The sequence below is a fragment of the Monodon monoceros genome, unplaced genomic scaffold, assembly GCF_005190385.1.
Source record: "Monodon monoceros isolate NGI ecotype Baffin Bay Population unplaced genomic scaffold, NGI_Narwhal_1 Super_Scaffold_11, whole genome shotgun sequence".
Taxonomy (NCBI): Eukaryota; Metazoa; Chordata; class Mammalia; order Artiodactyla; family Monodontidae; genus Monodon; species Monodon monoceros.
In genome coordinates, this window is record NW_021703767.1 from 11,810,830 (window position 1) to 11,837,655 (window position 26,826).

General features: G+C 43.5%; 1 protein-coding gene across 3 annotated transcripts; it reads right to left on the reverse strand.

The window, feature by feature from the left end:
• Positions 1 to 1,256: 1,256 nt before the first annotated feature.
• Positions 1,257 to 26,800, reverse strand: IFNAR2 (interferon alpha and beta receptor subunit 2). Of its 3 annotated transcripts, none has more exons than XM_029213682.1 (9): positions 26,635 to 26,800; positions 20,538 to 20,629; positions 19,015 to 19,056; positions 17,466 to 17,589; positions 15,943 to 16,115; positions 13,797 to 13,957; positions 12,231 to 12,399; positions 6,416 to 6,546; positions 1,257 to 2,017 (listed from the first exon to the last, which is right to left on the reverse strand). In XM_029213682.1, exons 2-9 carry the CDS (start codon positions 20,590 to 20,592, stop codon positions 1,310 to 1,312), a joined length of 1,563 nt encoding a protein of 520 aa, XP_029069515.1. In that variant the 5' UTR covers positions 20,593 to 20,629; positions 26,635 to 26,800; the 3' UTR covers positions 1,257 to 1,309. The 3 variants fall into 3 exon arrangements, with proteins under 3 accessions (XP_029069515.1, XP_029069514.1, XP_029069516.1); XM_029213681.1 differs by having other exon boundaries at positions 20,523 to 20,629; XM_029213683.1 differs by lacking the exon at positions 26,635 to 26,800 and adding an exon at positions 19,638 to 19,859 and having other exon boundaries at positions 20,538 to 24,631.
• Positions 26,801 to 26,826: the final 26 nt, after the last annotated feature.

Consider the following 26,826-nt stretch of genomic DNA (forward strand, 5'->3'; position numbering starts at 1 on the left):
TCCCTATTACATTAAATTCATGCTTTGAAAGGAGTCGCAAGTTAAATAAATACACTCCAACGCCAACCCAGAGGTGATATCTGGATGGTGGTGGTTTACACCATGCAGTATTCCCCAAGTTTTCTCCAGAGAACAGGCACGGCCTCTGTAACCCCTCTCCCCGCAAATAAACTGATTTTAAAGCACTCCATTAGCAAATCCAGTTTGAGAGGGTCTTCTTTACCGTAACTCCCCCCTCCCCCCAGGGATAAGCAACAACACAAAGCCAAGTCATTTCTTTGTCAATAATCGTTTCTCTCACAACACTGCTGAGAAAGGCCTAATTTCCTCTTTTTCAGCTCTGCAGTGGTGAGGTTGGAAAACCCAGAGCAGGGTAAGTACCAGGGGGTGTAAGACACTGCCTGACGTCTGTCGCTAAAACACCTCACATGAACTTGAACGCAGGGAGGGAGAATGTGCCTTTGGCCCCCATAGGCCACTGCACAGAGTTGGAAGGAGTTTTGTGCAACCTAGAGATGCCAGCAGAACCACACATCCGCTGCACATATATCCTGTCTAATAAGAAACAACTCTGAAGACATTCCCAAATTTATATTAAAAAGCGTGTTTTCTTTTTTACCAACCTCCAACCATTGTACAAAATTAAATCTTAAAATATGACACAGAGATTCTGTCCCTCTCCCTCATGCAAATGTTTCTGTATTAGTCACCCGGCCCACACTTGGTGTGTCTGTCTTCCTCACTCAGATTGAGGAGGGTTGTGCAAGGGGCTGAGAGTTGAATTTTCAAGAGTGTAGGCGACAGAATATCATCAGGGAGGTGCCCAAGACTTGGCTGGACCTTCCCTACTTCTAACCCAACCCAAAGCCTGTGCTTCTGTTTCCTGGTGTGTGCCCCTCCTTTCCCTCCCGCAGCCCAGCCTCCCTCCTCTTTTTCTGCTGCTTTCCAGCTCTTCCCTGGAGCCTTTGGTAAACAATGCTGACTGCTCCTGCTATAAACCCTGCTCTTTACTCTGGGAAACATGATGCAGAAACATTAGACATCCATGAGAATAAAGGGAATGGGCAGGGCCTTTTCCCTTCAAAGCAAATCACTTTGAACCGGTAAACAACGCACTGAATGGCACCAGAATACTCTGTTTCCCACCTCCCCTTCCCCCAGACTGGGAATTTGCACAGATGTTGTCACCAGTCTCCTAATCTTTCCGTCGGAGAACACTTGGAGACCCCAAAGGAGGAAGTGCGGGTGCTGGGAGGGACAGCACCGGAGGTAGCAGGTGTCCAAGTTAATTAAATATTTCTTGATTCATTCATCTCATTACATAACCATCCCCCATGTCAACATCCGATTCGGAAGTGTCACTTTTATCAGAAGGAGAATCTTCAGGCCACGGATACTGCGCAGAGGGGCCGGGGAAGGGCAGCTGTGTCCCTTCTCCACTGGCCACCAGAAGAAGGTTCGATTCTGTCTCGTCGGGGTCCTCTAGCACAAATGTCTCTTCTGGACCAGATGGTAACATTGGAGTGACTTCTGAGTCGTCGTTGTCCTCAAGGGCCCTCACGCACACAGAGTTCAAATCCACGTTGAAGACAATTCTGTCCCCAGACCCCTCCGTGGGGCTGCTGTCCTCCTCGGAAAAGGGGTCCTGCAGCAGGTTCCCTCTCCCCTGGTAGCCCCTACTTGTGCATTCCGACTGCCAGGGGCTGGGCCCTGGTGCCATCAGGGTCTCAGCATCAGCCTTGGGATCGGGCAGGTCACGCTCCTCAGCAGCCGGGTCACTGCAGTCCTCCAAGGTGGCCGAGGACACAGAGGCGGGCCACAGCCTGCCCGTTAGTCCGTGCGTGGTGTAACCACCTGCGCTTGTTCGGGGGGCTGCTTCATTATCGCTGTCACTTTCATCATCATAATTATAATTCCACACTTTCTTCTTTCTGTTGATGTGAATGACCTCCACGGTAGCCACTTTTTCCAACGGAGGCAGCTCGGGAAATACCCAGACTGACAATTTATAAAAATTCTTTAAAAAAAACAACAACAGAGGGTATCAATTCTGAGTGTTTGTTCTTTACTTTTTGACATCATAAAACTTAATGAGGTTAACTACACAGTGATGGGGAAGGTGGTAATGAGGACGATGACAAAAGCAACGACAACAATGGCTAATGGTTACATAGTGTTTACTATTTGCAGGGCACTGCTTTTAGTAATCTACACACGTTATAATTCACTTTACCCTCACAACCGCTCTATGAAGTAGGCTTACTATTCTTATCCCCACTTTACAGATGAGAAAATGAGGCAGAGAGGTTAAGAAACTTGCCCAAGTTTCACAAGTTTCAGGAATACTAAGTGGTGGAGGCTGGGTTTCAAACTAGGAGGCTGCCTGCAGCAGAGGCTGCCCCACTCCTTCCTACTGCCATTTCCTCGCTGCTCCTTGCTTGTCAGGGGAATCTATCCATTTAGTCTGGATAGATTTCAGCCCTGGATTGCTGACATTCTTAAGGGTATCAAGGAACTGTGAGTAAGGAGAGATTCTAGGGAGCCGATTCCACTGGGGTCAAAGCCCTCTGCACTGGAGGACCTTAAAGAGGCAGGTGACCCCTAAAGGGTCAGAGATGAGAAGAGCAGGGAGACTGCAGCTTGCTCTGATCCAGCACCTCCAGGACACAGAAGGTGAGGTGGGCTAAGGAGACTGGCTACAGTGGGGTCATGCTGAGGAGGGTGGTCACGAGATTCCTTTCACAGACCTGGAATCATCAATGACATCCTCCTCCTCTCTATTCTCTTGCTCAGGCTGCCCAATTTGACAAGCCTACTCTTCCCTGACTCTATCCAGACCTAGCCTTGGGATGAATTGTTCCATTGGGTTGTTCATCATTTTTCTTATTGATTTATGGGGTTTCTATATATAATCTATAATCTAGATGCCAATTATTTGTTGATTATTTATGCTATATGTAATTTCCCCCAGTCTCTGGTTTAACATTTTACTCTCTTTATGATAACATTTGATGGAAAGAAGTTCTCAATTTTAATGTAAGAAGATGTATCACTTTTCTTTCTTCATGGTTTCTGCTGAATCTTCCTTGCCCCAAAGTAAAAATCTCCTTTATTGCCTTCTAAAACTTTTAACAGTTTTGCCTTTCACATTATAGTCTTTAATAAGCCTGAAATTGATGTTTGTGTATGGTGTGAGGTAGGGATCCAATTTCATTTCCCCCCATATAGATAACATTTATTGACCTGTCAATCCTTTCCCCATTGCAATTCCTACTTGTCATTAGTCATGTTTCCACATATGTGGGTCTGTCTCTGGGATCTCCATTTGACTAGATCTTTGATAATGCTTTTCAATAAGGTTAGATAATTTTCTCCACAATGGGCTTATGACATCTTCTGTTAGATATCTTCCTTGTTTTTAAAATGTTTTTATTACCATTGTAATGGTATTATAAAAACGGTATGTTTTCATTTAAATCGCATTATTCCATTTAACTGTATGATTCCAAGTTCAAAACCAGGTAAAACTAATCTATGCTGTTAGTAATCAGGAAAGTGGTTATCCTGGAAATGGGCAGTGACTAATAGGTAGGAGAGACTACTGGGGAGGCTGGTCATGTTTTCTTTCTTGATCTGGGTGTGAGTTATGTGGGTACACTGAGTTTGTGAAAATTCACAGAGCTTTTTGCTATGGTTTTGCTATGGTGTACTTAATTTCTTGGATGTTGAAAAGCAACTTATATAAAAATATATTTGTTTTCTAAGTGATTGTTGCTAGTGTATAAAAATGCAAGCATTTTTATATTGATTATTTTGTGTGTAACACATTGCTAAACTTATTAGTCCTAATACTTCGTCTCTAGATTCTGAATTTCTTACTTAGCCAGTCATATCATCTATAAATTATCATTGTCTCTTCCCCCATTTTTCAGACTTTAAGCTCCATAAGGGCACATTTTTTGTTTGCTTTATTCACATCAAAATCCCCAGCACCTATAACATGTGGACACACAGTAAATACACAACACGTATTTGTTAAATGCAAAAGAGGAGAAGGAGGGGGAGGGGAGGGGGATGGGAGAGAGAGAAAAGACAATGTTTAAAATTTTTAATATCTGTTCTTGATTAAACATACATACAGAAACATACTAGACCTAGGGTGTTCTGTTTTACTATTCCTAGAGTTTTTACTTAAACACAGAGTAACAATTTTTAATGGAGAAATACCAGGCAGACACAAGATAACAATACCTCCTGTCATTACTTGGGGTTAACACAGTAACAGGTATAAATATAATTGGCATATAATTTGGGTGCATTTTAAGGATGGGAAGAGCCCCAGGGAGACCTGGGAGGAGGGTTAGTAATGAGTTTAGGTAATTCAGGCAGAAGATTACCTAGGAGGTGATGGGTGTGGTGCTAGGGGCCTTTAAATCTCAAGGCTGCATGAGAAATATGAATGGGAGTGGGATTTACCTAAGACCTCAAGGCCAAAGCAGTACTTGGCCAACGGAAGAGTTGCAGTAAAGGCTGAGAGTAAACTTGCAACTGAACACTAACATAAAAGATTCAAAATATACATTGTTAAAGATACAAAGATAAAAGTTACACTGATAGATAAAAACCAACCATCCTTGCAATACAGGGATCATAGTATGGATGAAATCCAACACAGAGCAATTTCCTTCTCATAAGCTACAACCAAATGCCATCTAGGTTCAAATACTAATTGTAAGTAAAACCTCCCAAAGCACCCCTCCCCCCAAACAATCCCTCCCCCAACCCAACCTGAACAAATAAGAAGAAAAAGAAGCGTACATCATCCATAACAAAGAATGAAATCATGCCATTTGCAAAAACTTGAATGGACCTAGAGTTTATCATATTAGGTGAAGAAAGTCAGAGAGAAAGACAAATATCATATGCTATCACTTACCTGTGGAATCTAAAAAAAATGACTCAAATGAACTTATTTACACAACAGAAACAGATTCATAGACATAGAAAACAAACTTACGTTTACCAAAAGGGAAAAGGGACAGGGGTGGGAAGAGATAAATTAGCAATTTGGGATTAACATAAACATACTACTATGTATAATGTAGGTAAACAACCAGGACCTACTGTAGAGCACAGGGAACTATAGTCAATATCTTGTAATAACCTATAATGGAAAAGAATTTGAAAAAGAATATATATATATCCTTCCTGTACACTTGAATCACTTTCTGTATACTTGAAACTAACACAACATTGTAAATAAACTATACTTCAATTAAAAAAAATTTAAAGAAACAAAAGAATTAGAAAATAAAAAGCCTACACTTTTATCACCTGTGGAGGGATATTTATTTGTGGCTGTTAAAAAAATTAGAAGAAGAGGGCTTCCCTGGTGGCGCAGTGGTTGAGAGTCCGCCTGCTGATGCAGGGGACACAGGTTTGTGCCCCGGTCCGGGAGGATCCCACATGCCGCGGAGCGGCTGGGCCCGTGAGCCATGGCCACTGAGCCTGCGCGTCCGGAGCCTGTGCTCCGCAACGGGAGAGGCCGCAACAGTGAGAGGCCCGCGTACCACAAAAAGAAAAAAAAAAAAAAAAAAAAAGAAGAAGAAGGTGAATGAGTTCAAACATAGAAAAATAAGATATTTCTGATAATTTTCTAATGTAGAAGGAAAGTGACACGATAGGGAAAATGAAAAATGATGGGCAAAGTGCTTGAGTCAAAGCACATGAGGAGGCTTTAGAAATATGTAAGATCAATACCCAGACTTGGCTGAGTGCTAAAGGCTCTGAGCAGGAAGAATATGCCTCAGGAAGCAGAGAGAAAATATGAAGACAGAATGGCTGGTTTCACTAACAATGAACACAAATGAGAGCAACTCTGGGGGACAGTTATACTGCGATAAATGAACAAAAGTAGAAAAAATGATTAATGCCAGCAGAGCTTTGGAGAAAGGTGTCCATCTCTATGTTGACACTAGCATTATAAATTAATCCTTTATATTTTTATATAAGATAAATTCACTTTGTGTATCTATTCCATGGAAGTAATCCAAACTAAAAAGACAACCTGTATAAAAATGTTCATTGCATTGTTCATAATGGCCAAAGACAGACATTGAAAGGAAAAGAAATCAATCCAAATGCCCTACAGTTGAGAAATGATTAAGGGAAAAAGGAGACATTAATAACAATGGAAAACTATGTTGATTATTGAAAATCATATGTGGACGAAGTATAAAAAGAAAGCAGAAAATTCAAAATAGAGGTTTATAGGGACGGAAAGGAATCCAGAGTGATAAAACACCTTGATGTTTTGAGACAATGTGGTTTTCTTCTGTGTAAATATTTAAGCGTACAATAAAAATTCTTAAGTTAAAATGAAAAATAAAGACAGGAATTAAAAAAAAATACCTACCAAAACTTTGGGGGAATTATTTCTTAAGCATATGTAGCCGATCCGTTTCAGCATCATTACAGTGCTTATGACGACAGCAGCCATTAGAAACAGAGTAATTATTCCTCCTATTGTGGCAGATTCCGATGACTCTGTTGATGAAAATTAAATGGCTTTATTTCAAAATAAATCCAACGAACAATTGCGGTTGGGAATAAATGTACATTGATCTGGCGGTGGAGGGGTTTATCAAGGGGGCAAAAGTTGGAAAAACTATTGTTAAATACCAAAGAATGGAAAGTAATCCAGGTACACATTTTAAAAAATTGATAAAAATTCAGTTTCTAAAAGTAAAACTTCTTCCAGTAGATAATTATGCTCTATAACTGCACTGTCCAATATGGCAGCCACTGGCCACATGGGACCATTCAGGTGTAAATTATCAAAATTAAAAAAAAAAAACTTTCTGAGTCACACTAGTCAGGTCTCCAATGCTCAATAGGCACAGTTAGCAGGCACGGCAGGCAGGGAGGAGTGGAAGAGGGGAGTTTGTCTGAAGAAAACAACTGCGTCACCCTGAAGCTGGACTTTGGCCACGCCAGGAGCCTAGAACTTGCTTTGTCCTGTTATGAGTTCTCCTTTAGTTTCCTGTCAAAATTACTTTTGGAAAATCTCAATTTTCTGAATGAAAATAGCTTTCTTCCATAAGTCCAACTGGACTGAGAAGAAATCAATAGTTACATGACTAAGCCTCTCTTAAATTTCCAGAAAGACTTTTCTTAATATTAATCCTATAGCCACAGCCTCAGGCAAAACAAGTACAGGAGGGGGCTTCCCTGGTGGCACAGTGGTTGAGAATCTGACTGCCAATGCAGGGGACACGGGTTCGAGCCCTGGTCTGGGAGGATCCCACGTGCCGCGGAGCAACTGGGCCCGTGAGCCATAACTACTGAGCCTGCGCGTCTGGAGCCTGTGCTCCGCAACAGGAGAGGCCTCGATAGTGAGAGGCCGGCGCACCGTGATGAAGAGTGGCCCACGCTCGCTGCAACTGGAGAAAGCCCTCGCACAGAAATGAAGACCCAACACAGCCAAAAATAAGTAAATAAATTTAAAAGAAAAACAAAAAACAAATACAGGAGAGGAAAAAGTAAAGATGGCTCGTATATTTTTAAAGTCTTTCAAAAGGTTAAAGAATGAACAGAAAGAAACTCAGTGAAGGTCTGCTCCCTCAGATGGCAGAAGATTCACAAACCCCTTTCATTCCCATCAAGAATGAATGGGTCATCTTCAAAAAATCTACAAACAATACATGCTGGAGAGGGTGTGGAGAAAAGGGAACCCTCATTTACTGTTGATGGGAATGTAAATTGGTAAGACCATTATGGAGAACACTATGGTGGTTCCTTACAAAACTAAAAACAGAGTTACCATATGATCCAGCAATCCCACTCCTGGGCATTTATCCAGACAAAACCATGATTAGAAAAGACACATGCACCCAATGTCCATTGCAGCACTATTTACAATAGCCAGGACATGGAAGTAACCTAAATGTCCATCAACAGACGAATGGATAAAGAAGATGTGGTACATATATACAATGGGATATTACTCAACCAAAAAAAAAAAGAACAAAATAATGCCATTTGCAGCAACATGGATGGATCTAGAGATTGTCATACTGAGTGAAGTAAGTCAGGGAGAGGAAGACAAATACCATATGCTTATATGTAGAATCTAAAAAAATGGTACAAATGAACTTATTTACAAAACAGAAACAGAGTCACAGATGTAAGAAAGAAACTCATGGTTACTGGAGGGAAAGGGGGGGGGAATAAACTGGGAGATTGGGATTGACATATACACACTACTGTATATAAAACAGATAGCTAATGAGGACCTACTGTATAGCACAGGGAACTCTACTCAATACTCTGTAATGACCTATATTGGAAAAGAATCTAAAAAAGGGTGGATATGTGGATATGTATAACTGATTCACCTTGCTGTACACCTGAAACTAACACAACATTGTAAATCAACTATATTCCAATAAAAAAAAGATGAATGAAGGCATGTCATATCAATGGCAGTTCTACAATCAGATCTAGCCATAAAGGCACACCTTTATAATACAAAATTCTTACACGTATAGAGCTTACATTCCTGAAGAGGATTCTGTGAACCAAAGTGATTTCTTTGGAGAGTCAATGATGTCAGGGAATTCTGACCCATGGGTCCACCCCTCCTCCTGCCTCCACCCTCGACCTGAAATTGCCCCCCTCTCTGCACCCTTTCTGCTTAATTTTTCTCCATAGTACTTACCATCACTTGACACACACTATATTTTATTTTTTAATCTTGTTTCTCTGTCTCCCAATATAAGATCTATAAGCTCAGGAATTTTTGTCTGTTTTGTTCACTGCTGTATCCCCAGTATCTAGAAAAGAATCTGGCACATAGCAGACCCCTGATAAATATTTGCCAAATGGGGAATTCCTGGTGGTCCAGTGGTTGGAACTCCGCGCTTGTAATGCAGGGGGCACGGGTTCTATCTCTGGTCGGGGAACAGAGATCCCGCAAGCTGTGCATGCATGTGGCACGGCCAAAAAAATTTTTTTTTTTGTCAAATGGATAAGCACAGCTTTCCCTCAGGACCTTACTGAAAAAACCCAACCAATTAGTTTAATGTTTGACAAAGGGGAGACATTCCTCCAGCTCTCTGGACTAAATTCCCCCATATCAATACTGCCTTAAGATACCAGTGTTCACCACCGAGTCCCAGTAAGTTAACTCTGATCCCAGGTCATCCTTCAAGAATTCCCCACCTGGTCCCTGAGTTTGGCTAGTTGAGGGTGGCTCACACGGCCAGTTTGGATAGTGAGAGGGGCCACGTTATATGAACCTACTTGGTTCCTGAAGTTTCAGACAAGAATTGGGACATGAAATATTTGGATAGTGAGGCATACCTGTACGTTAACTGTCTCACGTAATGATAAAAATAATGGAGGTTGACAATATGCAAGATGATGTGTTCACACCAAGGAAACATGCAGTGATGGGACAGCATGCTGCTGCATGACCATTTCTTAGTGGGTGAAACAGAGAAAAGTCAGGGGAGAAACTGAACCATCACAGAACAAGGATATCAACTTCCAAAGAAGCAGTGCCTTTAGTCAGGCTTGGATTCACCTAAGTGCAGACTGAGTTTCAGCAAACCACTGTCTGTCATGCCATATTACTGGGTTTTTTATTGCTGTGATATTGTGATTTATAATAAGAAGTACATATTTGGTCTTTGTCCCCAGTTCTGAAACCCTTAGAATTTCCTAAGTGATTAGAGCAAAGAAAGTGAAAGGAGCATTTTTTGTTATTCATAATAAGCCCCTCTCAACCTCACCTGGTTTACATTAAGGAGGTGATTTTTGGAAAGCCCCAGAGGATGGGCATTGGTTGCCAGGGGAACCGACCCTGTGATTTAGAGAGTTGGAACTTTCAGCCCCACCCCTTGACCTCTGGGGAGGGGAGAAGTGGGAGGTTGAAGTAATTGCCAATGGCCAAGGATTTAATCTGTCATGTCTACATAAGCCTCCTTCAAAACCCTAAATGATGCGGTTTGGAGAACTTCCAAGCCTTGCCCTATGCATCTCTTCTTTCTGGCTCTTCCTGAGTTGTAATCTTTTATAATAAACAGGAATCTAGTAAGTAAACTGTTTTCCTGACTTCTGTGAGCCATTCTAGCAAATTATCAAAGCCAAGGAGAGGATTGTGGGAATCTCCGATTTATAGCTTGTTGGTCAGAGTCCATGTGACAACGTGACTGGCGTTTAAGTGGGGGAGGGGCAGTCTTGTGGGACTGAGCCCTTAACTTGTGGGATCTGACGCTTTCTCCAAGCAGATGGTGTTAGAATTGAGTTAAATTGTATGACGATGAGCTGATGTGGAAGAAGTGTTTGGTGTGGGAAAAAGCCCCCCACAGATTTGTAGTACAGAAGTATTCTGTTGAGCAGAGGAGAAATAATTTCTGCATTCAATTGGTTTCACAGTTCTGTTTGTTTATAAGATCATGGTATAGTAATAATAATAATAATAATAATACCTGGCCTTTGTCCCTGGTTCTTGGCACAGAATTTCAAAAACCCCTGGAATTTCCTCAGTGATAGAGTGTCTTTTAGGGACCATATCTGAGTTTATGTTAATGTGCTGAACTTCTGGAAATTCTGGTCCCACCCCTGACCTCTAGGGAGGGGAGAGGGGCTGGAGATTGAGTTAATCACAAATGGCCGATGATTTAATTAACCATGCCTACGTAAAGAACCCAATAAAAACTCTGGACAGTGAGGCTTGGGGAAATTCTGGTTGGTGAACATATCAAAGTATAGGGAGGATGGTGTATCCCGTCTCTGCAAGAACAGAAGCTCCTGCCCTTGCAGCCTTCCAGACTATGTACCTCTTCATCTGGCTGCTCATTTGTATTTTCTATAATAAAATGGTAAGAGTAAGCACAGCGTTTTCCTGAGTTCTATGAGTCATTCTAGCGAACTATTAAATCTGGGAAACTCTGAATCTGTAGCCAGGTTGGACAGAAGTGTGCGTAGCCTGGGGACCTAGGACTTGTATGGCAAGTTGTAGGACTTGTAGGACTTGCTGGCATCTGTAGTGAAGGCAGCCTTGTGGGACTCAGCCCCTTAACCTGTGGGGCATGCGCTAACTCCCTGTAGTATCAGAAATGAATCGAATCTCTGGACACTTGGTTGATGTTGAGAATTGGTGTTAGAACACAGATATGTTAATTTGTTTGGGGTTTACATTTTTGTAGGCATGAAGAATCTATATGCAGTTTTAGGTTTGCCCATATTTAACTGACATTATATAAATTATTTAAGCTAAATTCATGAAATAAAATTGGCCTGTGTATCATTCCTTTAAAATTAGCCTGTGTATCACTTGATTCTGAGGAATACTAGAGAACAAAATCACACTGCCTGGAGTTACAGCAAACACCAGGCACCTTGATGTGTCAGGCACCGGTTAGTGAAGCTCACTTCAGACACAAATAAGCCATAGCACTTACAGTCACTTCCTTATAAATCTCATCTTATTTTATTTTTACTCTGGTAGATCAGAGCATTAAAGAAACTCTCACTGGGGTTGGGGAATTCAGAAAGGCTTCTTTGCGGGGGAGACTTTCACTTTTGGCAAAACAGTTGTAGACCTAGTGACTTCCCGAGAAAATAATCAGCAGTGGATGTTCCTAAGGCTGAAGGACTGTTCTCCCTGCAAATTCCTCCATTCGAAGGAAGGTTCGGGGAGCATGCTGTTTACTGTTCTGATGCTTTGGTCACAGAAGGGCTTTCGGCATTCAGCAGTGACTATCTCATCCACACTGGCCAGTTTCTCTTTCAACTATGAGCTACAGCCAACCTTCCTGAGAGCCAGGCCACATATATGAACCTTACCACATCCATCATTCTACCCTTTGATACCTCTATAGGCAGTTGCTCCGGCAACCCAGCCTCCTCCAGCACTTGGCTTGAATAATGGCCAGGCTAAGGGCACACAGAACTGAATTTGATCCTGACTACCTGAAATAAAAGCAGTTCTACTTCAGGAGGATTTCTGATGTTAAAAAGGAAGATACCTGATTGTCCCCATGGTATGGCAACATAAAAGTGACTTCACCACATGGTAGAGACTGACTGACAGAAAACATCTCTGTGATGTGCCTTGGTTGGAAGAAATGCCTGTGCTGCTCCACGACTTTCAGATCCTTTTCTTGAAACAGGTTTTCCCTCAGAGTAAAAGCAAAACATGAATTTTCAAAAACTGTCATTACCTGATTCCCATCCAGGTTGAAAGAGGGTACATTTTAAGGGAGATCTCTTTATTTTTCTTGGATGTTTAGGCTCAAAATAAACAGATACACAGTAGTTTGTTTTTGGAATTAACTTGTCGATGACATAAATGAAATTTTCAGTGACGTTTCCATTTATTTGGGGTTTATGCTATAAAAATAAACAAAAAAATCAGTAAGACTTTAAGTGAGCATTTCATTTAGAGGCAAGCCTTAAGAGAGTCTTTGGAGATTTGTCTTCAAATCTTAAACAGGGATAGAAATATCATAGGCTTGGCAAGAAAAAGTATTTTATAAGTTACTTGGGGCAAGCAATTTATCACAAAACTACATGTACGTGTATACACACACATACATGCACACGCACACACACATGCACACATACATTTTTAAACCATGAAATCTAGTCTAGCAACTTCCTCTTACAAATGAGGAGGAAAACGTCCCAATGAGGAATAAAGGTCTCCATGATGTCATGTTTGCAGTAAGATAATCTTGCAAAAATAAGAAAATAAGATTATCCTATTTCATTAATGATATGTGTCTATACTTCAGAAACTGCTTTTATACATATTAACTCATTTGATTATCAAAAGAGTCTGCAAAGCAGGCATTATTCCCATTCTCCAGGTGAGGAAACTGCAGCTCAGAGTGGTTAAGTAACCTCCTCAAGGCCACACAGCTTATCTGTGGCAGAACTGAGGCTGATGTCTAGTTTCCCTGTCTTCTCCTTAAAAACACTTTGCCTCTTCTTCCCCAGCTACTTCTGTTCCATTTTGGAATTAAAGAGATGATCTGAAGGTTCTTTCCTGAAGAATAACTTTTGTATAATGTTTTATAGTTTTCAAAGTATATCCTTACCAGTAGTTTTATAAATGAGGATTTCCACCAGCTCAAATACAGCCTTCTATAATAATATTTTTCTGCAAGCTTATATTTGAAAGGAGGAGGAATTATTTTTTAACACCCCGCCCCCGTAGCAAACTAAAAGCTCATGCCTGGAAAACAAGCAATGAGGAAGAAAAAGGACAGAAACCACAAGTGTCATGGTGAGAGGGCTGTCCTCGAAGAGAAACTGCAAACCGACAGTGGAGAGTCAGAACGTCTGGGTTGCATACCTGGCATAGTCGTTGTGGTCATCATGTGATCTTAAGTCGGCAACGTTTGCTGCCTGTTTCACCAGAAGCTCCCTCCCACTGTGACTCGTATGCGTAGTCCCTGCTCCTCTCGTGCTCATGAGATTCCGTCCACTCTCATCTCCTCCCCCAGACATTGCTCCCTGCCCTGCACACCCCGGAACATTCCTTCTTCACACGAACATGCTGTCATTTCTTCCATCTTAAAGAGTCCCTCCCTCGACCTCACTTTTTCCTCCAGCTACCACAGCATCTCTCTCCTTCCCTTTATAGAGAAACTACGGAGACCTCTTTCCTGAAGTCAGACCACACTGAAGCCTAGACCCTTCAGTTTTAATTGTTCAAATCATTACAGATTTTTTTTTTTTGGCAATGTATTCATTGCCAACTCAGTACTGTTTTGACCACTTACCTTCTTAACGGTCCCCCCTGATTGTTCTTCAATTAATGCTAAGTAAAACTGTAATTCTTCCTCATTTAGTATCTTGGGAGCGACAGACTGAAATTTCACATTGACACTGATGTGGTCTGTAAAACCAACAATCTCAAACTCTGGTGGGTCCAAAGGCAGTGCTTAGAAAACAAAACAAACCCCAAGGTCAGTCAATAAATAGCATAACCGTAATGATACCATTGTCATGATACAACCATACCTCTTTACAACTGTCTTTTAATTCCCCGTGGCCCTCGTTGAGGTATGGGTTATATATTTTTTTTATTGGTGAAAAACTGAGAACAATAAAAGTGAAGTGATTTGTTTACTATTACCACAAGAAATGGAACACAGATTTGGGGATGAAAGTCAGTATTTCCCCAATGTTCAGGTTGTATTCTAAACACAAGAGTGAAAATGACTTCTTCTCATATAATAATAATAATACATAAACATTGCAGAAATATCAGAAAATACAGATAGGATTGTCTCTGAATGTGGTTAATCCTCTTTTGTCCATGCTGTACGTGTGTAAATATATCTACACATATAAAAACTGAATGAGCGTACACACACACACACACACACATATAAACTAAAATTAAGTCATTCTTACACTGTTTTGCATGGTATATATTTTCACTTATTTCATAAACATATTAATGCATGTTTATCTACATCATTACCTGGCAAACTATGGCCCGTGGGTTAGATTTTGCACAGCCTGCAAGTTTGGAATGGTTGTTATTTTTGAAAGGGTTGTGAACAAATGAAGGATATGTGACAGAGACCATACATGGCCCACAAAGCCCAAAGTGTTTCTTCTCTGGCCCTTTATAGAAAGTCACTGACCCTGATTCTTCATCATAATTTTTCACAGCTAATTCTATTCCACTAAGCGGCTGTCCCATGATTTAACTAATTCACTCTTTTGAACATTTAGATTGGCTCTAAGTTTTCTGAATAGAATCTATACATCAATGAGTATTCTTAGAGCTCAATCTTTGCATTTGGCTGTAATCATTTCTTTAGGACAAATCATTAGAGGAATTCTGGATTAGAGCAGGCACATGTTAAGCTTTTCAATACATACTGCCAAATACCTTCAGAAAGGCGGTGTCAAAGCACCCTCCCTGCATTTCCTCTAAATCTGGGTATTTACATACTTTTAATATTTACCATTTTGAGTCTTGAAAAATGATATCTCATTACTATTTTAATATACATTCTTTAATGGTCTGAGTACCATGTTCTATAAGTTGGGCTATTTCTTTTCTCTGTGGACACATACACAAACAGGCAAGTCCACAATTCCAGAGAATCTCATAAGTATCTAAGTTTGCTACAGCAGGATTCAGTTGTCATCTGAATACGTGCTTTGCTAAGCACATATATGTGAGTATACACCTACACAGCCTTTAAGAGGACCCTGAAGTCGAATCTTTCTCTTTGCAGATCAGGACACTGAAGAAGTGATGGAGTCTGGCTGAGAGCCACTGCCAGCTGCTCTGTAGCTGTTAACACAAGTGCCAACGGGAGCTGACTCCAGTTGTAGGGAAAGAAAGAGAGGGCAGACCCGCTCTTGGGATCCAGTCTTCTCTGAGTCTGGGCCCCGCGTGCGCACACACCTGGGCGTTCACACGTGCAAGAGCTACTGGGCTCTGATCTGGGGCAGGGGCTGAAGTATTAGGAAAACATTGGCCCAAGGAGTTGTGACAGCTCTTACAGGCCATCCGAACTCCATTCCCCACTTCCTGTTGGGCTGTGAAACAACGCAAAACGTAGCAGCTTCTATACACCAGAAATGAACACAACATTGTAAATCAACTATACTTCAATAAAAAATAAATTCAAAAGAAAAACAGCAGCTACTACTGCCTGAATGCCTGCCTCGTACAGGCATGGATGCAAAGGACAGGTTAGCATTCCACTTTTTGGAGAAGAAAACGGAGGCTCAGAGAAGAAAAGTTACCACTCCACGGTTACAGAGTTGGAAGTAGCAGGGCCAGGAGGTGAACCTTAGCCCTGCATCTAAAACACCTTTGTAGAACTTCCAACTTCATGGCAAAGCACATAACGATGATCTTGGTGATGATGATGAAGATAATAAACAAGACTGACTCACTGTCCATTGCCAGGAAGAAAGAGCCCATACAACTGACCAGCGCTGCGTTCCCTCTGAATCCAACCACTTTGGGGATGTACATCTCTGTCATGTTTACCCACACATCTGTTAGGTCACAGAATGATCTTGTGATATTTGTACAGTCCCCAACGATCTTCATATCTTCTTGTTTACTTTGAAAGGCAAAGAAATAGTAAAAGAAAACTTTAGCATTTATGTGACAAGAATCCATTAACTGCAAGCCCCACTTCCACATCCTTGTCTAGCTCTGCTCAAATGTCCCTGTGTTGTCATCTGCCCTCACCACCTTATTTCAAATGGCACACCTTACCCTGTGCCCCCCACCCCTCTCTCTTGATCCCTCTTTCCTGTCTCTATTTTTCTTCATACCATTTGCCACCGCCTGCCCCATTATATCTTTGTTTACTGATATCTCTGCCTACTTTCAGAATGTCTGCTCCAAGAGAGCAGGGATTTTGGTTCATGGTTTGACCCCTGGCATGTAGTAGGTGCTCAATAAATATTTGCTGTATGAATGAACGAGCAAATGTTGGGCGTTCATGGCAGAGGCCCCAGATCTCCCTGCCCCTACAGGACAATCATGAATGCCCCTCGCTGAGAACCCCTCTCTCTCTGGCTGAGGACCACATGGTCCAGTCCTAAGTCAGCCTGTGCTATATGGGGACAACACAGACATCTGCTCTCTTAAGCTTTAGAAAGGTAGGTGGGTGATACATGTGACTGCCTAACGCAGGGAGAAACTTAACGACTTTAGCAGGTACCAAAGAGAAACCCACAAGAGGCCCTCCAGTGGGTCAGTCAGCAGCAGCAAAGAGCTATAAGCCAAATAAACAGCCAACAAAAGGACACCCCGAAGGGCTACTGGATCAAAGTAATGGCTTAGGAGGGTGATTGTTAGATGTGGTAAGAAGAGAGCCAAAGAGGGCTCCATCCATTAGGTCATGAGTCCCTCAGCAACCCCTAAGTAGGGAAGATTAGCACAGAGAAGGTGCACTCTGCGTTGGTTAGTGACCAAGCCAGACTTTGGACCTGGGCCTGTCTTAGTCTGGGCCAGGCAGCTTTCTGATGTGCCACATGCCTCCCCGAGTAAAGGAAAGTAAACACAACCCATCAATATGGTCACCAGATCTTTGGACTTCTGTCCTCAGAAAATGCGGCACTTTTCAACACCCAGACTTACTGAGTTAGAGAAATAATTGTGAAAGACAGACACAATAATTATTTTGCTTCTGAGGCTTTGACATGTTGAAATTAGCTTTGGTTCTAAATGCAAGCTTTGTCAAAAATAACTCTGGGTTGTTAAAGTATTCAGTGTAATCAAAAATGGATGGGTCTTTTGTCTTTAGACTTTTAAAGCTCTGATTAAAAAACCGAAATTGAGAAGGGGCGAAAGAGGGGGAGAGAGAGAAAAGCTCTATCACAAGTAAGATCACCTCTTCCCCACTCCCCACATTATAAAAGGTAATATATTTAGCAAGAGAAAAATGAAATGTCAAACCAACCTCATGATGGTGTACCATAATGTATAGTGAGTTGGTACAATTGAATGGTTTTTTAATTCCCATGATAAGATTGACTGCAAATTTCGTAATGTCATCTTTAAAGTGCAAGATTCATCTGAAAAATCTAAAGGGAACAAGAGGAGAAAAAAAAAAAGAAACAGAGATTGAAATTTGGAGCCCAGCGTTGTACCTCGGCCACTGTTCAAACTGTCCCTTGAGATCTGGAGCCCGACACTTCTAGCAGAGAAGCCCTCCCAAGAGCCCTGGGATCTTGGAAACACAGAAGGAACTGGTTTGGCTGGACACAAGAAATGAGCTAATACGATTAATAGATAAGCAACACATTGTCAGGGTGGACAAGCTGAGGAAACAGGAACTCAGCACTTGTAAACAGAATTTGGGCTCACCCAATTATCACTGACTCAGCGGCTGTTTGGATCAAAACAATCTATGTCATCCTGGGCCACCCCATCCTCTCAAGTCAACCCTTAACCCCTCCTCCAGTCCCCCTAAGTAGCTTGGCCCATGGCAAGCTTTCCCTCCTCTGAATTCCCCATCACAGAGAGGGGAGGGAGAATGTGTGTCCAGATTGAATCTTCCATTTCATCCCCAAGCCTATGCTGAAGTATTGATAGGTGCTATTAACAAACCCATTTTACAGACTGTGAAATTGAGAAGTTGAGTTATGTAATGTTAGGTAGCTGGGAAGTGGCAGCAGCAAAGGAAACTTCACAGCTACATTTGTCAAACCCTGCCTTATATGGTTAAAGCTTCAAAAAGCATCTAAGTTTCCTGTGGTTAGGACCTGGGCCTTGGCTTTTTGGTTTCTAAATCTTCATCCCCCAGGGCTCATCACAAGGCTGGATACATATTTAATGCATAGTGATGTTCTGTGGACAGGTTTATATGTAGGTAAGAAATTTAGTTTAAAAAAATGTGTTTTCCCTTATCTGGTACCAGGTACCGGGTACCAGGTGGAAGAATGCAAATTAATGGGAAATTATTTCTGGATGATGTTTTGTTTGGTACAGTCTGTGTCTCCTCATTCTTCTATTAGTAAGAATATTAAGAGGTGAATATTCTTTTAAGGGGTTTAAAGATTAACTCTAGTGTTAATTTCTTATAATAGTTTTATGAGACAAATGTGAAAACCAGTATTGGCTAAATTCTCCTTTAACAGGGAAAGTTTTTTTTTTTTTTTTTTTTGTGGTACGCGGGCCTCTCACTACCGTGGCCTCTCCCGCTGCGGAGCACAGGCTCCGGACGCGCAGGCTCTGTGGCCATGGCCCACAGGCCCAGCCGCTCCGCGGCATGTGGGATCTTTCCGGACTGGGGCACGAACCCGCGTCCCCTGCATCGGTAGGCGGACTCTCAACCACTGCGCCACCAGGGAAGCCCAGGGGGAAAGTATTTGAGGAAAAAGATTCAAACAAAATGGCAACAGATCTGGGATCAGGAATCATATTTCCCACACTTTTGACTTCTAAATGGTCACTCCAACACTCTGACCCTTACACAAAATTTTGTCAAGCCAAGAAAAATCTCTTACCAGGCAAAACATACGAAATACCAAACATGAGGCTGATGTGCACTGGGAAGAAGAAAAACATGTTAGACAAGCAACAACACTTTCACCAGTTTCAATTTACGATTGCTACTCTGAGTCTGGGATTCTTCCTCACAGATGTATTTATATTGGATTGAGACTTTTCTTGCGCTAAAGAAAAAAGCTCAAGTAAATGGTTCTTTTTTTTTTTGCGGTACGCGGGCCTCTCACTGTTGTGGCTTCTCCCGTTGCGGAGCACAGGCTCCAGACGCGCAGGCTCAGCGGTCATGGCTCACGGGCCCAGCCGCTCCGCGGCACGTGGGATCTTCCCGGACCAGGGCACGAACCCGTGTCCCCTACATCGGCAGGCGGACTCTCAACCACGGCACCACCAGGGAAGCCCAAGTAAACGGTTCTTAGAGAGCTGACTTTGGTATCAGCAGCTCGTTGTCTAAGGATGTTTCATCCTGATCGGATCAAAAATAAGATGTTTGGGAGCTGATCCTAGTCGTGAGGGTTGGCTGGTTGAGGGACTGTCCTGAGAAGCAGTCATCTGTCTGGAACAATTCTCAGAATATGAATAAGCATGTTGCTAATTAAAAAACTTCCAAGGTAAAGATATTTACCAGGGTTGGTGGAAGAAGAAAGGTCTTGGTGATGGGAAGTAGGGATTCTCATTTGTTTCCTGGATGTCACCACGACTTGGCGAGTCGGGGGGCGGGTTAGGGGCATTTTTAGTAGGTGGGGGAACAAGGCTGTCATATACTCTCCAATGCATGGCACTTGTCTGGGGAGAAGTGACCAACTCATAAATACTGATAAACTATGGAACAGATGACACAGTGATACTGAAATAGAATCAAAAGAATGGTAAAGAAAAGGCACACATGAATAGGGCTATGGAAAAAGAAATCAATAATAAATGAAGTGTGGAAATCAAAGTTCAGGGATAACTTTTTGGTTTTGTGTTGAGGAGGGAGATAAGGCGTCTGGCCTCTTTCCGAAGTAGGAATAGAGTGATAAACTCCACCCTGGATTAGAATGAGGGTATTAAGGGAAATTACTCTTCAAATTACAGTGAGGTTAACCCCGTTCATTATTGAGCCTTAAGTTAATTATTATTTGTTTGTTTTCCTAAAACAACAGTAGGGCAGAAACCCATTGTGAATCAAACCATTAACGTTTGTTTCCTATCTACGTTCCAATTGGCTCTTTTTTTTTTTTAACATCTTTATTGGAGTATAATTGCTTTACAATGGTGTGTTAGTTTCTGCTTTATAACAAAGTGAATCAGTTATACATATACATATGTCCCCATAGCTCTTCCCTCTTGCGTCTCCCTCCCTCCCACCCTCCCTATCCCACCCCTCCAGGCGGTCACAAAGCACCGAGCTGATATCCCTGTGCTATGCGGCTGGGCAGCTGACACTGGATCCTCAAGGCAGGGAAATCAATTGGCTACTCCCTAACAGGGTCCCTGGCAATGGAGCTATGAGAAAAGTAACACTTACCCATGGGATACATACCCATGGGATACAAATTAAGTGGTCCAACCGCTGAGACATTCTGGCTCAAAACCATCTTTGTTATTTTATATGTCCTTTCTTTACTTTCACATCTGAAAAGTAATCAATATTAGGTGATCAAAATTCTGAAGTGTCTAATTAAACTGCAAAGATAACGGGCAAAGACAAGACAATGAAAGATCAGCAGGAGATTCCTGATTCCAGGCCCTTCTGGGAGCTGGACCATTTACCCCATTACACGAGCAGCTTTACCTCAGCTTCTGGGACCAATTCCCTACCTAGGCAGGTAGAAATTTTAAATTTAACTTTTGAACAGATAACACAGTCATTTGGTTCCAAAACTTTAAACATACAAAAAAGTAAATAGTGAAAAGTCTTGCTTCCTTCAGAAAACTATTTTTATTTTTGGTGAGTTCTTCAGAATATCTTCATGCATAAGCAAAAACAAACATGTACTCTTATGCCCCCCCAGCCCTTTTTTTTTTTACACAGAGATAGCATATACATTCCCTGTCCAATTCCTGCTTTTTCTACTTAAAAATATATTTGGGAGATCTTTCTACATCAGCACCAAAGAGAATTTCCTTGTGTTTTTAAATAGTTGCATAGTCTACTCTATGGACATACCATGATTTATATAATCAGTCCCCACGACGAACATCTGAGTGGCTCCCAACTGTTTCTGCAATGGATAATCTTGGAAATGCCTTATTCTGCACATGTCAAGTCTAAGTGTGAGAAAGATTCCAGAAGTAGGATTGCTAGGCCAGAGGGTGTATCAGTCAGGGTCCCAGCAGGAAACAGCACATTCAAGTTAGGATAACTTGAGGAAGATTTTAATCAAGGGACTATTTACAAATGTGTGAGCCAGATGCAGGCCAACCATAAGGAAGAGTGTAGTATCTGAAACTAACAACAGCAGGGGTTCTCATCACCCTGGGCTTGAGGCGCAGGGGGAAGATATCAACACTGGAATTTGGAAGGAGAGAATCCTGTGTGAGGAGCTAGGATGTAAGCCGATCCTAGGTGACTGTGCAGCGAGGGGGCTGAGGGATAAACATTCCTCACTGTCTCCTCTTACCTGGGGCTCCCCATTGGCTGAACCCAATCAGAAGTCACAGGACAAGGCTGCGGGCAGCTGTACCCATACAAGACAGGATCCCAGGGCACAGTAAAGGGTGGGCAAGGTGGAGGCTGGGTTTGCAGGGGCAGACAGAAGAGACCTGGCACAAAGGGGCCGTTTGTAATTTTTCCTGCTTTTTTTTGGCCGCACAGCGTGTGGCTTGTGGGATCTTAGTTCCCCGACCAGGAATCGAACCCGTGCCCTGTGCAATGAAAGCGCAGAGTCCTAACCACTGGACCACCAGGGAAGTCCCTGCATTTGTAATTTTGATCAAAACGGTCACACTCTCGCCGCTTGTGGCTGTACCAATGTACACAACTGCCTGCGACGTGTGAGAATTTCTGCTTCCCCACAAAGGAAGTGCTTGTGGGGATGGATAATGACTATGATCACGACAACCATCAAGCTCTTGGATTTCTAAAAATTAAATTCATAAACGCAAAGTTGTCTTCAGACTAATATTCATTTTGTATTTCTCTTCTTCTGGGTAAGATTGAGCATGTTTTCATATATGGAAGAGCTATTTCCTTTCTTGTTAACTGTCTGTATCTTTGTCCATTTTTCTATTGAGCTGTTGCTTTTTTTTCTTATTGGTTCGAAGGAGCTTTTAAAGTATGAGGGAAACTGGCCCTTTGTGATATGAATCACGTCTTTTTAAATTTTTCTCCGCCGTTGTCACTTTTCTCTGTCACTTGTCCTTTGATTTGCCTGTGCTATCTGTGTTTTTTTTAATTATTTTTTTTATTTTTTATTTTTATCTGTGTTTTTTAAACCATGCAGAAACTTCTGGGTTCTATGCTTTCAGATTTAAAGGTATTTTCTTCCTTAGCACCTATATTTTGAGTTACAGCTAGAAAGTCTTCCTCCCTCCAAGGTGAGAAAGGAATTCTTCAAACATTTTAAGGAACCCCCAATCGGTCTCATTCCTTCTCTCCCTCGGAGCTTTTGTCTCCCTCCATCCAAACAACTGGGTATTCTTCAGTCCCCCCAAACACTGAGGCAGCATCAAGCCCCGAGTCAAAATGAAAATGGGAGCATGCCTTGAAGTAGCAAACTCAAGAAGCAAACCAGACTCAGGAAGATAGCCAGGAGGAAGAGAGGGTCCCCCCAGGCACACAGCCAGCTCAAGAAGCACTCTCTCATGCACAGGGATACTCAGGGCCAGTGCCACTCCCCACAGGTGCACACATGCACTTGCACCTGAAGGATGCTGGGAACCCTCTCCTGTTGCCACCCAGCACACCAGCCTGGGATGGGCTTGGGAAAATCAAACCCTGAGTCTCCCCTTTCCAAGGATCTGCTATCCCAATCCACGGCGTGCTGGTGACGCTGAAGTGTCTTTAAACCTCTGCTCCTGGCCACGCTATGTACCTGAATCAAGGCTGACCTAGAAACTTCACCCGCGATGGACCAGCTAGCCAAGCCCTGGGTGAGGCGGGCCAGGGGCAGCTTCCAGTCTGCCTGGCCTACCCTCCCTGTACACATGCCAGGTGGGCATCAGTGCAACATGGGAGTCTCCCACTGGATGCAACCCAGCTGCTGCCCCCATGAAGAGTGTCAACAGTCAAGGGGTGTAGAGAGAGAGGCCAGGCAGGGTCCCCATCCTGCAGAGAAGGGGCGAGTAAGACCCAAATGTGAACTGAGACTCCAAGCTTGCCGTGTGTTCCATTGTCCCGCCAGATTTCACTAACAAAACACAAGTTCAAAGATAAAATGATTAAGAATTTCAAGACAACCACAGGAGAGCAATCAACCAAGTGTGGGACTCTTCTACATGCAGGGTCCCTGGGGACTGAAGCCGGCCCTGGCTACAGTGATGAGAGTAACGAGAGCTTCAGGAAGCCTGATCTGTTTGGAGTCCGGGAGAGTTTTAAAGAGCTTCATGAACAAATCCAGGCAGGATGCCAAGATGGGAAATTAGATTTTCCAAGCAAGCAAGAATCTAGTACCAGAAGCCTAACTGGAAGTGGAGTATGAGTCACCAGGAACAAAGAGAGGGAAGAGGCGTCCCCTGGCCCAGCGCAGGAGAGCGGGACTTCTAATTGTGTAGCGCTGTGTGTGTACATCTCAGCTGCTGAAGACAGGGAAGGTTTTGCAGATGCAGAACAAAGGCAAAGATGTGATACCATCAGAACAAAACAGAGGGACCAGAGGCCACAAGACAGATGACCAGATAACAAGGGAGTCACACGCAAAGTGGCATTCTACAACCCTGGTGCGCCCAGCACCTAGGGAACGTCCACAACCGTGCAGGCCCTCTGCTGAGGGGTAATGATGGGAGATGACATCACATCTCACAAAGATATCTCTGTGGATGTTCTGAATGGATACGATATTATGGGATAAGTTGAGGTGCCTGGATAGCTCATGGGTGGTAGGTGGCAATTGTGACTTGGAATCTTTTGGATTTCTCTAGAAAACCCTGGGTGAGACCTGATAGCGTGATAGTCAGGAGGACTTTTTAATGTGTTTCTAGCTTGAATTCAAGTCTGCCGTTTTGTGTGCTATGAAATGCCAGTTGTAACTCCGGTGATTCTTCACTTGGATTAAATGCTCACGTTCGCACTTAGATCTGGCTTTTGCACAATATAAAGGAGAATGGTAAAATTCATGCTAGTAATTAAATTTATGTTTTTTTACTTAGAATGATCTTCAATAGAAAAAAAAAAGGGCAAGTTGAGAGACATCATTGAAGAAAAGAAAAAGCTTTATATTTCAGTACCTTTGGTGGTACTTTTTCCTCCTTTTTAATCCAATGGGGCCCTGCATTTTAATTTTGCTCTGGGCCTTGCAAATTCTGCCACCAGCCCAGCCTGTAGTTCACTGCTGCCTGACAAGAAACCAAAGCCTTAGGTTGAATTCAAGGCTGCCACCAGCCTTTCCAGTGTTCCCACTACTGTCCCACACAAGTGCGGAGCTCTGGACAACACATCACATCCTGCTCTGACACTCCCCTCACCACCCACCCTGCCCCCTCCCCGACTCCCCACCCAGCAATCCTTGCCATTGCTACCCAAACAAAAAACTATCCATTTTTAAGGCCCAGCTCAAAGAGATGCAACCTGGGCAAAATGATTCTTCTCTGAATTTCAACTCCTCCTAAACAGACAGACAGACAGACAGACAACCCTCACGGAACTTGCTGCCCCCTATTCTCCTGGTAGAGAGCAGAATGCTGTCTTTTCTCCTACCCAGCACAGCCTGACACCTTGCGCATCTTTGCTAATCAATGAATGAATGGATTCAGAAAGACTCTACAAATAAAACTACATGCTTTTTCTCCTGGAAATTAAAAAAAAAAAAATACAAAAAAAAGCACAAAGAAGAAAGTAACAATCATCTTTATTTTTACCACCAAGCACCAACCATTGTTTACATCTTGGCATATTTGTTTCTAGTTTATGTCTTGTTTTGGTAAAAATACTTCTACACGCTCATTAAAAAAATTAAAAATAATGTATAAAAGTAAAATCCCAGCATCCTGATATTTCCATCATTAACATTAGGTGAACAGAATCCCAGAGATCTTTCTGTGCATAGACACACACAACACACACACTCACACAGATGTTTCTGTCTAAATTTAATTTTCCTTGGAAAAAAACTGAAGCAAAGGCTGAAGAAATTGTTGACATTTGAATTATTTCCGTAAGAAAGAATAGCTCCCTAAAATATCCCTTTAAAGTTAAAGAAAATTACAAAAGACATTAGGAAGTTGGAATATGATCTGTTCACAGCATTCTAACTGTTCCACCCTGTTTACTGATCCATGCTTTCAAACAAGAGAACTAGGACTTCCTTGGTGGTGCAGTGGTTGGGAATCAAGTCATTTCCTGCGACAAACAGGTCAAACCTTATCACTGATGCGCACATTACTAGGAAACATTTTCTTTAGAGCAAATTTTGCTATGGCCTCGCTTCCACCCCTTTCGTCTCTAAGCCAGAACTGTAGGGGGGAGGATACTTGGAAACCTGTCCAAGATGCGGGACAAGTGACGGAAGGCCTGTTGGTCTCAGCCGCCGGAGTCAGTTAGTGTGACACCTGGGGGGGGGGGGGTGACTCCAGCCCTCTCGCTGGCTGCACCTGCCTCTGCACCTCCCACCTCGTTCCGCTCAGTTTCTAAGACTTCTTGCCAAACAAAAGCAAGGAAATCGAACAAACATTAAAAGAAAGAGAGAGACAGACAGACAGACAGACGGGACATCTAGAGTTTCTCAAAGCCATCGCTAGCCACACAAGTGGGTTGATGGATCCAATTAACTGGGTTTAACTGGTTTCTTTGGTCAGGGTTGAAACGCGAGCGTCGACTCGCACCCGGTTCCTCATTCTTTCCCGACCCTGGAGGGGGACCCACTCCTGTCCCCGCGACGCTGTCCCATCGCCCCGTCCTCCCTCCAGCTTCCAAGCGATGGGTCTGAAAGGACATAGGACACTCCAGCTCCGGTGGCCCCTCCGTGACCCTCTCTCGTCCGGGAACAAGGGATTGGCTAAAGTCAGTTTGCTCTCTTGGAGGGCGGGCGGAAAACCCCGGACCGGAGACCCGAGCCGGTAACCCAGTTTTGCAAGGCGCTGTGGATCGAGAGGCGTTTTACTTTTGAACTTGACAGTGGCTCTCATCTCGCAGCGGCCCGCACCCTCGGTGTGGGAGGTGGTGGAGCCGCAGGGCTGGGCGCGTGAAGACGGCTCCCAGGAGGGGCGAGGAGCGCGGGACGGCCGGCCAGGGCCGAAGGCAGCGCGGCCGCGGGGGCCAGTCAGTGGACCCACTCCAACGACCCGCCGGGTCGCGGGGGGCGTGGGCAGGGGGCGGCCCCCGGGAGAAGGGCGGCGGCAAAACCCCCCCGGCCCGGAGCGTCGGCGGGAGCCCGTGGAGTCCGGGTCGTGGGAGAGACAGGAATCTGGAGAGGGATTCCGGGAAGCGGCTGCGGGGAGGCGGCGTTCGCCCGGTCCCCGCCACCCCAGTAGCCCCACGTTACCTCGGCTGTTTGGCCTCGCCGTTGTCCTCAGGGTGCCAGCCTCGGGCGCACCCTCCGCAGCCGGGCTCCGCCGCCACCCCTCCGCACCCCTGGTCGGCGCTCGCGACCAGGATGCGCGCGGCTGGCGGCCCCTTCGGCAGTGACGCCTGTCGTAGGGCAAAGGCGAGAGAAGTGGCGGGGTGGTGGCCCTCA

Bases quoted from the DNA above. Each gene is read 5' to 3' on its own strand.
- IFNAR2 (XM_029213683.1), bottom strand. From the start codon at position 20,592: ATGGTTTTGAGCCAGAATGTCTCAGCGGTTGGACCACTTAATTTGTAT. The intron at 12,400-13,796 runs GTAAGTGGTCAA...TTATTTTTATAG, and splicing joins CAGGGGGGACCGTTAAGAAG to CATAAACCCCAAATAAATGG. The intron at 2,018-6,415 runs GTAGGTATTTTT...TTTTTTTTAAAG, and splicing joins ATAATTCCCCCAAAGTTTTG to AATTTTTATAAATTGTCAGT.